The sequence below is a fragment of the Miniopterus schreibersii genome (genome assembly GCF_964146895.1).
Source record: "Miniopterus schreibersii genome assembly, chromosome: 1".
NCBI classification, from domain to species: domain Eukaryota; kingdom Metazoa; phylum Chordata; class Mammalia; order Chiroptera; family Miniopteridae; genus Miniopterus; species Miniopterus schreibersii.
This window is the reverse complement of record NC_138101.1, coordinates 114,447,966-114,460,087: the sequence shown is the minus strand read 5'-3', so window position 1 is coordinate 114,460,087 and position 12,122 is coordinate 114,447,966. Positions and strand designations below refer to the sequence as shown.

Genomic DNA, 12,122 nt, shown 5'->3' with positions numbered 1-12,122 from the left:
GCAACACCCTGCTAATCTCAGATCCACTGCGGGAAGGGGGTGCAAAGCAGAGCTTGGACATTGGACTTGACTCACTTGGAGCACTACAACAAGGCCTCTGGCAGAGCACTGCAGAGACAGAAGGAAGCCAGCAGCACTCTCCTTCTCCTCCCAAGGGAACGTGAAACCCCAAGTGGAGGGAGGTAGCCTTGTTCTCTTCCTCCAAGCTTTGCCTGAATATCCCTGCTGAGGAAGCCACACAGAGGAAAGGGAACATATCCCAGAGCTGGGGCATCTGGTGCTATCCCCCCTCAGAGCTTCCCTTCAGGGTTTCTGACAAGGAACTGCTGAGCTAGAAGGCAAACAGCTAGTTCTCCTTTTGAGGTCTGAGATCTTGTGTGACTCCATTCAAAGGGAGGATTAGATTTGCACTTCCATCTCCAGCTGGCTCTATCCTTCTAAGCTCTATTCTGTGGGATGGAAGTCGATCCCACCCACAAATGGGCCAACAACAATCAGCTCCCAGTCACAAGAGGGTCCACATAACCCACACAAGGGACATTAATAGAGCATTCAGCTCAGGAGTTCAAGGAGACTTTATCACTGTGTCTGACATAGGCCATCTCATAAAGACTGAGTGTCATTGTAGTTCTATCTTAGACATAAGAACAAAAAGAAAGAGACAGCTAAAATGGGGCAACAAAGAAACTCCAAAATAAAGAGAAGGAAAAATCTCCAGAAAAAGACCTTGATGAGATGGAGATAACCAAGTTATCAGAAACAGAGTTCAGAGTAATGGTTATAAGATGCTCAAGGAAATTAGTGAAAACCACAAGACACTTAATGGGACCATTCAGGAACTTAATGGGAAATACAAAAAACCTAGTGAAAACTATATTAGCATAATAAAAAAAAAGACATAGGTACTATGGATAAGAGCTAGGCAGAAATAAAGAATACTGTATCTGACATCAAGAATATGCTGGAAGGAATTAAAAGCAGGCTCAGTAAAGCAGAGGACTGAATAACAGAATTGAAGATAAGGTAGAAAAAAACAATCAGAGCAGCAAAAAGAATACTTAAAAGGCATGAGGACAGTTTAAGGGAACTTTGAGACAACTTAAAACATACAACATCTGCATCATAGGGGAACCAGAGGGGTAGGAAAGTGATCAAGGGATAGAGAACCTATTTGAAGAAATAATCAAAGAAAAGTTCCCTAGCATGGTGAAAGAAAGTGCTACAGAAATTCATGAAGCACAGAGAGCCCTAATCAAGATGAACCCCAAAAGACCCACACCAAGATATATCATAATTAAAATGGCAAATGGCAAGGATAAAGAGAAATATGAGGGCCGCAAGAGACACACAATCAGTGACCTACAAGGGAGCACCCACCCATAAGGCTCTTAGTGGATTTCTCAACAGAAACACTTCAGGCCAGAAGGGATTGGCATGAAGTTCTCAAAGTGACGAAAAGCAAGAACCTGGAACCAAAACTGCTCTATCCAGCAAGGCTATCGTTCAAAATAGATGGTGAAATAAAGAGCTTTCCAGATAAAAGAAGGCTAAAGGAGTTCAGTACCACCAAGCCAGCATTGCAAGAAATGCTAAAAGGACTGCTTTAAGAAGAAGAAATATAGAGAGTAAGGCACATAGGCATGAAGGGGAAAAATGGCATTAAACAAGTACATATCAATAATTACCTTTTTTTTGTCTCCTCATTTTGGCTGCCTCTTTTGGTTTGTTTGTATGTATTAGGTAAATCTGCTTGGACTCCCATTCTTTTGGAATGGTCTATGGTTCACGGCAGTTATACACAGTTTTTGACTGGCCTTGAGTTTCACACTTTCAATGATCCACAGCTTGTGACTCCCTCTGTGTTGGGAAAGGACCAAGATGTGCACCAAGGTCTGTTTTTCCAAGTCCCATGTACAGAGGCAGGTCAGGCAAAGGCATAAAGCACTCAGTGATTTGCCTTTGTCTGTAGGCTGATTTTTATCTCTTAATAAGCCTCAGGCTGTAGACCACAAAGTGTAAATTCCACAGGGTGGGATGAGAGGTATTCCAACAGGGTGGGGTAATTGCTTCCCCCCCCCCAGACAAAACCTGCCAGGACGGTAAAGGTCTGCCTGAGAAAGATGTCCTCTGCAGTACTGACCCTTTCTGCAAAGGGTCAACTCAGGAATCCAGATTGCCACCCTCTGATCTCTTTCCCCAGAGCCAGCATCTCTGGATTTTCCTCATACCACTCTTGTCTGCTCTACCCTCCATCCACCAGAGCCCAAGGTGAATGGCTGCATACACAATTTTGTGCATTAGTCCTTTAAGAAGGTGCCTGCATTTCAGCCACCTCTCCTTGGCAGACAGAAACCCTGTTGTTTTTCACAGCCAGATGTTATGTGGGCACCTTTCTCATTTTTGGTGCTCTGGGCTGGTGAGCCCAGCTTTGGGTTTAGATCTCATAGTTCTCAGTGAATACCCCCCACAGAGGAGATATCCATCTTGACCTTCAACTGCTGCCTCTGGGAGCCAGGCCAGCCCTCTCGTACCTCCTTACTTCCTACCAGTCTCTGTGTGGTCTCTACTTTAGGTCCTTGATTATGAGAGTCCTCTCCAGGTAGTCTTCAGCTGATTTTTCAGGATGGCTTTTTTCTATTTTAGTTGTAATTCCAGCTTGGCCCTGAGAGAGTGTTAGTGTAGCTTCCACTTAAGTCTGCCATATCTTGGAATTATTGATTTTTAAGAGACAGAGAAAAATTTGGAGAGAGACACGTTGATGTGAGAGAGAAACATTGTTTGGTTGCCTCCCATATGTGCCCCAACTGTGACTAAAACTTAGAACCTAGGTATGTCCCCTGACCTGGAAGTGGACCCACAACCTTTTGGTATATTGGATGATGCTCCAACCAACTGAGCCATCCAGCCAGGGCATAGACTTAATAATTTTAAAATGGCAAAACTCTCCAAATTGTTCTACAGATTCAATGAAATCTCTATCAAAATCCCCTTTCTTGCATGACTTGACAAGCTGATCCTAAAATTCATGTGGAAACACAAGAGACCCAGAATGACCAAAGAAATCTTAAGAAGAACAAAGTTGGAGGAGTCATACTTATTTGATTTTAAACTTAATACAAAGCTATAGTAATGAAGACAATGTGGTACTAGCATAAAGATAAACCTTTATAAATGAATGGTATAAACCGAATGTTCAGAAATAAACCCTTACACCTATTGCCAATTTATTTTCAACAGGGAGGCCAAGACAATTCATTGAGAAAGAATAATATTTTTAAAAACTGGTATTGGATAACTGGATATTCATATGCAAAAGAATGAAGTTTGATCTTTTTTTCATGCCATGCACTAAAATTAACTCAAAATTATCAAAGACCTAAATTTAAAAGCTAAAACTATAAGCCTCTTAGAAGAAACAGAGAAGTAAATCTTTGTGACCTTGATTTAGGTAATGATTTCTTAAATAGGACATCAAAAGCACAACCAACAAAAGAAAAAATAGAAAAATTGAACTTTATAAAAATTAAAGACTTTTGTGCTACAAATGATACCATTAAGAGCATGAAAAGACAACTTGTAGTATATACAAATCATATATCTGATACCAGACTTTCATCCAGAATATACAAAGGACTCTTACCCCTCAATAATAAAAAGATAAATAACACCACTTTAAAATGGCCAAATTAGCCCTGGCTAGGTGTAGACATTTTCCCAAATAGCATATGCAAATGGTCAATAAGCACACGAAAAGATGCTCAACATGATTACTCCTTAGGGAATTGCAAACCAAACTATAATGATATTACTTCACACCCCCTAGGATAGCTATAATAAAGATAGACAATAACAGTTGTTGGAAAAGATGTACAGAAATTAGGGCCCTCATACACTGCTGGTGGCAATTTAAGTGGTACTTCTGCTATGAAAAATAGTTTTTCCATTTTTCAAAATGTTAAATATATAGTTAACATATGACCCAGTAAGTCTATTCCTAAGTTATGCCTGAGAGAAATGAAAACATGTTCACACAAAAACTTGTACATGGATGTTCATAATAGCATTATTTATAATAGTCAAAAAGTGGCCCAAATGTCCATAAGCTGATGAATGGATAAATAAAATGTGTATATCCATGAATGGAATATTATTTGGCAATAAAAAGGAACAAAGTACTAATAAATGCTACAACATGGATGAACCTTGGAAACATGTTAAGTGTATGAAACCAGCCTCAAAAGACCACATATTGTATAATTCTATTTATATGAAATATCCAGAATAGGCAAATCTATAGAGACAGAAGGTAGATTAGTGGCTGCCAGGACTGAGGCAACGCTAGGAGGAATGGGCTGTGACTGCAAATGGGTATAGAGTTTCTTTTTGGAGTAATTAAAATGTTCTAAAATTAGATAGTAGTAATAGTTGATCAACTTGGTGAATGTATTAAAAGCCATTGAATTGTGCATTTAAAATGAGTGAATTGTATGGTATGTTAATTATCTTAATAAAGCTTTGAAAATTCTGATTATAATAGATAAGCAACTTATTGGTAAAAAAAAAAATGTATAGTTTATCCTTATTATGGAATAGTTGTCTTCAAACTGCCGCCTGTGAGTCAAATCTAGCTTCCAGCTTGTTTTTGAAAATAAAGTTTTATTGGAATATAGTAAAACCCACTCATTTACCTATCATCTGTAGCTGCCTTTGTAGAGTTGGGTAGGAGTGACAGAGATGTTATGGCCTGCAGAATCTAAATTATTTACTATTTGACTCTTTACAGAAAGAGTTTGCCAAGCCCTGCTATGGAATAAGAAGTGGTATTTATTTTTATTTTTATCTTTTAAGAAGTGGTATTTATCCCACATATGAGTGAAATCAGATGTTGTGTCTGACATTTGGCATAGCATGATATTCTCAAAGTCCATCAGGTTGTTGTAAATGGCAATATTTCATCTTTTCTTATGGCTGAGTAGTAGTCCATTGTACATATGTACCACCTCTTTTATTTTCACTCTCACTATTTTTTTTATCTTTATTGATTTCAGAGAGAGGAAAGGAGAGGGAGAGAGAGATAGAAACACCAATGATGAGTCATTGATCGGCTGCCTCCCGAATGCCCCCTGCTAGGGATCGAGCCCGCAACCAGGGCACGTGCCCTGACCGGGAATCAAACCCCGATAGCCTGGATCCCAGGTCTATGCCCAACCACTTAACCATGCCTGGCCGGGCTTCACTCTCACTATTAATTAATTATTTTTAAATTGAATTTATTGGAGTGACATTGGTTTATAAAATTATATAGGTTTCAGGTATATAATTCTGTAATAAATCATCTGTATTGTATAATTATATATTATTAATATTATAATTCTATAATACATCATATTGTATTGTGTGTTTACCTATACCACATCTTCTTTATCCAATCATCTATTCAAGGATACTTTGGTTGTTTCCATGTCTTGGCCACCCTGAGTAATGCTGCAATGAAATGGGGGTACATATGTCTTTGTGAATAAATTTTTTCAAATTTTTCAGATAGATACTCATATGTGGATATAAAACTGAAAGCAGCAAATGAACAAACAAGAAAATCAAACCAACAAAAGCTAACAGAAACAGACAACAGTATGGTGGTTATCAGAGGGAATGCAGTGGTGGCGGGTAGTAAAGGGTAAAAGTGGTAAAATATATGGTGACAGAAGATTATTTGACTTTTCATGATACGTAATCTTCCTAAAGAAGATTTGCAGAGTTGGGTAGTAGTGATAGAGATGTTATGGCCTGCAGAAGATTATGTATCATAGAAATGAACACTTGAAAACTATGTAATCTTATTAACCAATGTCACCTGAATAAATTTAACAAAAAGGAAGAAAAAAATTAAAAATGAATCTTGTTGGAGCCCTGGCCTGTGGTTCAGTTGGTTGGAGCATTGTCCTGTACACCAAAAGGTTGAGGGTTTGATTCCTGGTCGGAGTGCATATGAGAGGCAACCTATTGATATATCTCTCTCATACCGTTTTTTTCCTCTCTTTACCCTTTCCTCTCTCTCTAAAATCAATAAACATATCCTTGGGTGAGGGTGAAAAATAATGAATCTTGTTAAGTTAAAAAAAAGAAAGAAAGAAGCAGTATTTAAAAGAAGGGAGATAGATCTATGTTTATCTATAAATAGATCTCAGAAATTGTGTTAAGTAAAAAAAAATAAGTTGAGAACAATATATATAGCAATGTCATTTATGTGAAAAAATACAACAGACAACTAACCCACTAATAAAAATTATAGAATCTAATAGGTACATGCAGTATTATATAAATTCATGGAACAAGTTCTGGAAAGATATACAGCAATCTAATATTATCTCTAAGGAGAGCATTGAATGTTTGGAATGGTGGTCAAAGTGTACACTAATCTTATTTGTTATATTTAAAAAATTTTTTACAAAGAATATGTATAAGTTTGTCACATAAAAAATATAAATAGAATTGTAATATATTATATATATTTTTAATTTATTTCAGAACTAAGAATGATAAAACTTTGTTAGAAACTGTAAGTATAGCACTCTCAGTTTGAAATTGCACTTTGCCTTTGTAGTTAATAAATTCTAGAAATTGTCAGAATAAATAATCTTAAAGATCCAATGCTTACTAGTTTATTCAAGAGATTTCTATGCATATGTGAGCTGGAAAGCTTTGTTTATTCTTTTGATTTTGCTGGACCTTATTATCTCTCAGAAATACTTCACTTATGAAATATTGAACTGTAGTATCTCTCAGTGTCCTAAACTTAAATTCATTGTCACTTCTAGTTCCTTTACCTCTTTCTGCCTCAATTACAACTTCACTTTACAGATTAGTACCAATGGTTCATTATTTTCATGAGTTAATGAATACTTTCTTACTTTAATAATTAAGTACCCAAATAAGTTCTCTATATTGAGATGTTGCTTTTCATTGTTACTAAAATTATAATATTTGTTTTTAGAAATACAAACAGATACAAAATGATTTCCAAGTGCTGTCAGAGGAGAAATTGGCGCTGGAACATGAACTACAAAAGTTGAGGAATACAGAGGTTAGTTAAATTTTGTGTCTGAAAATGGCATATAGTACCTAAAAAGCCTTATTATAATAAAATAGCAATAAAATATATTTAAGTGTTTTATTATACATTTTCAATATTAATAACTGGTAACACCTGTGTTTTAAAAACCTAAAACGTGCCCGGCTGGGTGTCGCTCAGCGGTTGAGCGTCAACCTAGGATCCAGGAGATCAGGGTTCGATTCCCAGTCAGGGCATATGCCTGGGTTGTGGGCTCGATCCCCAGTCAGGGGCTTGCAGGAGGTGGCAGATCGATGACTCTCTCATCATTGATGTTTCTATCTCTCTCTCTCCCCCTCTCCTTTCCTCTCTCTGAAATCAATAAAGATACATTAAAAAAAACCACACCAACCTAAAACAATGCTGTATTTAAATTATACTAGCTATGAAAAGAAAAAAGATGCTATGAAAAGCAGACTAAATTTTAAACATTCTGAAAGACATTTCTATGCCCAAAATTTAATTTGTTAAAACACCAATAAATTAGGGTTTTTAAATATACTTTAAATTTGCAATTATATAATGTGTGTCCCAGTTCACTATACCAAGTAGAGTGAATAGAACTATCTAGGATAAAATTTTTCTCCTAATTTTTCCTCTTTGCAATTTTTATAAAGCATATAAGTTTCAAAATGTAGACGACAGAGTCAAATGGATTAGAAACAAATTTTTATTAACTACTTAAAACCATAAGATGTATTGTTTCAACATAAAATCAACATAAAATGAAGGAAAATACTCTTTCTTGAATGCACTAATGTTGGTTACCAGATAATTTTTCCTTACTATATGAGGAAGCAGAAGTGGTACTAGGAGATTTGCTACTTAATCAGTTAGAGAAGCAGTGATCCTACACAGGTGTTAAATATAAGATCAGAGCTGTCAAACACAACCGATTAGGAATAGTTCCATTTTGGTATAGTTCCAACTAGGAATAGAAAATTAAAAAATAAAATAAAAATAAAGTAGTATATTATTATATTAAATAATTGAGTAGTCTGGCCAAGTGTAAGAATTTTGCAACACTTAATCATGCGTCATTAGGCCCATATTAAAGAAACACCTTTGAAGTGGGTTTCTGTTCAAGATGGCTGTGTAGGTAAATGCTGCATGCATGTACCTCCTCCCACAACCCCATCAAAATTACAATTACACTACAGAACAACCATCATTCAGAACTGCCTGAAGTCTAGCTGAACAGAAATCCTTATAACTAAGGGTATACAGAAGAAGCCACATAGATACTGGTAGGAGGGATGATGTGGAATGGGCTATTCCTACACCCACGTGTATCGGTTTAAAATCAGGAGGGATATCTTGGAAGTCCTCCCTGAGGAGTAAGGCATCCCAGTCCCATACCAAGGACCCCAACCCAGGGTTCCAGTTCTGGGAAGAGAAGTCCCCATAAATTCTGGCTGTGAAAACCAGTGGGGATTGTGCCTGAATGAGCCCAGAAACTGCTTGAGTTCCAGGTGTTCCTCCTAAATTTAGGGCCCACACATTGGACTCACTCCAAGCTCCAGCCCCGGGACAGCAACTTGAAAGGCATCAGGAATATATGGGGAGGAACTGAATTGTCCATCAAGTGCTGGAGGGGCAGCATTCTCCCAGACAAGTGCTAGCAGAGACCATATTTCTTTTGCTAAGTTCTCCCCACACGGAGCTAGGAGGCAGGCTGGCTAACACTGTTTGCCCTGCCCTGGTGATTCCCTGAGATCCCGCCTAATCCAATTTATAGTCCTAGCCAAGCTGCTTTTCCATACAAATGGCCAGTCTTGGCTCATGTTGCAGACTTTCCGAAACTCTCTCAAGTAGTATTTTACCTTTGGGTGCCCTCACTACTTTCTAAGTGGTCCTAGGCTCGGCACTAGCTGCAGCTGGCCTCGGTTTTCAGGTTGGCATTTTGTTGCTACAAGCCTAGCACAGGTAGCAACCATATGCAGATCACTTTTTAGCTCATGCCTGGTCGCCCTGGATAGGGCACAGGTGGTAGCTGACCTTGCCTGCATCTCCCTGGAGGCCCCAAAGCCATCACACCTTGTAGAGAGCTTCAGACTTCAACAAAGCACCACTCAATTACCTCCATAAGTGACACACTTAAGGGACAGATTTAGTGGGCTCCAGAGCCTTGCTGAAGTCATTTCTACTCTGTGGGGTCAGCCCCTGAACAGCAGATTCTCAATGGTAGTTGTGGCCAGTCCTTGCAGCCAGTTGGACTGGGGATAGATCCCTCCCATTGATGTGCCATCAACAACCAAGGCTTAACTACAACAGGAGGGTTCACACAGCCCATACAGGATGGAGGGTATACAACTGGAGTGCCCAGATAAGGTGAATGGGGAGACTGTGCCACTGGGCCCTACAGAACACCTACATTAGGCCATTCTACCAATACCAGGAGATGTAGCAGCTTTACCTAATACATAGAAACAAACACAGAGATGCAGCCAAAATGACTTGATCAAACACAGAGAACAAAACTCCAGAAAAAGAACTAAACAAAATGGAGACAAGCAATCTACCAGAGGCAGAGTGCAAAACTCTGGTTATAAAGATGCTAAAGGAACTTACTGAGGACCTCAACAAAGAGATAGAAACCATAAAATATGAGATATAAAATATATAAATGAACCAGTCAGAAATGAAGACTGCAATAATTGAAATGAAGACTACATTACAGGGAATCAATAGTAGAGTACCTGAAGCAGAGAACACCAAGTAAGAACAGAAAAAAAAATCCAAAATGAGGATAGTTTAAGGAACTTCTGGGACAACTTCGAATGTACTAACACTTACATTGTGGGGGTGCCAGAAGGAGAAGAGAAAGAGCAAGGAATTGAAAACCTACTTGAAAAAAATAATTATGGAAATCTTCCCTAACCTGCTGAAGGAAAAAGAAAAGACACACGTGTCCAAGAAATACAGAGAATCCAGAACAAGATGGACCCAAAGAGTACCACACAAGGACACATCATAATTGAAATGGCAAAAGTTAAAGACAAAGAGAAAATCTTTTTTTTTTTTAAATTCTCACCTGAGGATATTTTTTCCATTGCTTTTCAGGGAGAGTGGAAGAGAGAGAGAGAAAGAGAGAGAGAGAGAGAGAGAGAGAGAGAGAGAGACATATCGGTTGGTTGCCTCATGCACATGCCCCAACTGGAGCTGGGGATCGAACCTGCAACTTAGGTACATGCCCTCGACCAGAATTGAACCCTGGGCCCTTCAGTCTGTGGGATGATGCTCAAAGAGAAAATCTTAAAAGCAGCAGAGAAAGACAGTCAGTTACCTCCATCGGATCTCCCACAAGACGGTCAGCTGATTTCTCAGCAGAAACATTTCAGACCAAAAGAGATTGGCATAAAATATTCAAAGTGATTAAAAGCAAGTACCTACAGTCAAGACTACTCTACCCAGCAAGACAATCATTAAAAATTGAAGGTGAAATTGAGAGTTTCCCAGACTATATAAAAGCTAAAGGAGTTCTTTACCACCAAACCAGTATGACAACAAATATTAAAGTTTTCTTTAAGAAAAAGAAAGAAAAAAAGACCATAGTTAGAAAGAATAAAATGGCAATAAATACATGCCTACCAATAATCACTTTAAATGTAAATGGATTAAATGCTTCAGCCAAAAGACATATGGTGTCTGTACCTTATGTATGCTTCTATGAGAGACTTCAGATTGGAAGACACATCTAGATTAAAAATAAAAGGATGGGAAAAATATTTCATGAAAATGTAAACAAACAACAACAAAAAAACACAAAGCTGAGGTAGCAATATTTATACCAGAGAAAATAAACTTTAAAACAAAGGCTATAACAAAAGACTTGGAAAGACCTAGCAATTCTACTTCTGGGTATTATCTGAAGAAACTCAAAACACTAAATTGAAAAGAAAAATACATCCATTTGTTAACTGCAGCTATATTTACAATATCCAATATTGGAAGCAACCTAATTGTCCATGAATAGGTGAATGGATAAAGAAGTAGTGCATAAATGCAATGGAATATGACTCAGCCATGAAAAGAATGAAATCTTGCCATATGCACAAACAGCATGGATCTAGCATTAGGGTATTCTGCTGAGTGAAATAAATCAGACAGAGAAAGACAAATGCCAGATCATTTCACTTATATGTGGAATCTAAAAACAAAATAAATGAAGAAGCAAAACAGAAACAGACTCATAGATACAGAGAATATTTTGACGGTTGCCAGATGGGAGGGGGCTTGGGGGATGGGTGAAAAAGGTGAAGGAATTAAGAAGTACAAATTGGTAGTTACAGAATAGTCAGGGGGATCTAAAGTACAGCATAGGGAATATAGTCAATAATATTGTAATATCTATGTATGGTGTCAAATGGGTGCTAGATTTATCAGGGTGATTACTTCGTAAGTTATATAATTTTCTAATCACTGGGTTGTTCACCTGAAACTAATATAATATTGTATGTCAACTGTAATTAAAAAATTAAAAAATTTATTTAAAAATGTGGAGCTTCTTAGATAACTTGAAAATGTTGCAGCAATTTTTGGTTTTGCTTTCTTGTATTGTTTGTTTAGGTTTTGTGTGTGGAAACCTAAAGAAGTGTGGAAATGTGAAGGAGAAATATGGAAGGATCATTTCTACATGTACAATAGTAGTATTTCCACATGAGGATAAAAACCAACTCCAAGAGAATGGAGTTGATGTAATATGATGGTGGGAAGAGAATAAAGGCTATGGAATTATGTCAAACTCAGAATTTCTAATAACAAATATATCTATTTTCTTCCACAGTACACTTTGTTTCCTAACTTAATTTTATCTTTTTAAATAATTTTATTTTTGTAGACAACCAATTTTAATAATCAAAAGCCACATTTGATTTCTAGCCTTGTCTGCCAAATGGTAATCAGTAGTTTTCTGTGTCAGTTAAGGGTTTTATTATTACTATTATTACTGTTGTTTTAAATTTATCTTTATTTTTGAAAGTATTACAGATGTCCCCTTTCCCCCCCATTA

General features: G+C 37.4%; 1 protein-coding gene across 1 annotated transcript in view; it reads left to right on the top strand.

Annotated features, from left to right (window-relative positions):
- LOC308546976 (coiled-coil domain-containing protein 7-like) overlaps positions 1-12,122 on the top strand; it is a gene marked incomplete at both ends in the record, with an annotated part of 109,375 nt that overhangs the window by 80,873 nt on the left and 16,380 nt on the right. Inside the window, 2 exons of the mRNA XM_081116513.1 lie at positions 6,529-6,559; positions 6,995-7,084. Coding sequence (XP_080972639.1) covers positions 6,529-6,559; positions 6,995-7,084 — 121 coding nt within the window. The remainder of the gene's footprint in view (positions 1-6,528; positions 6,560-6,994; positions 7,085-12,122) is intronic.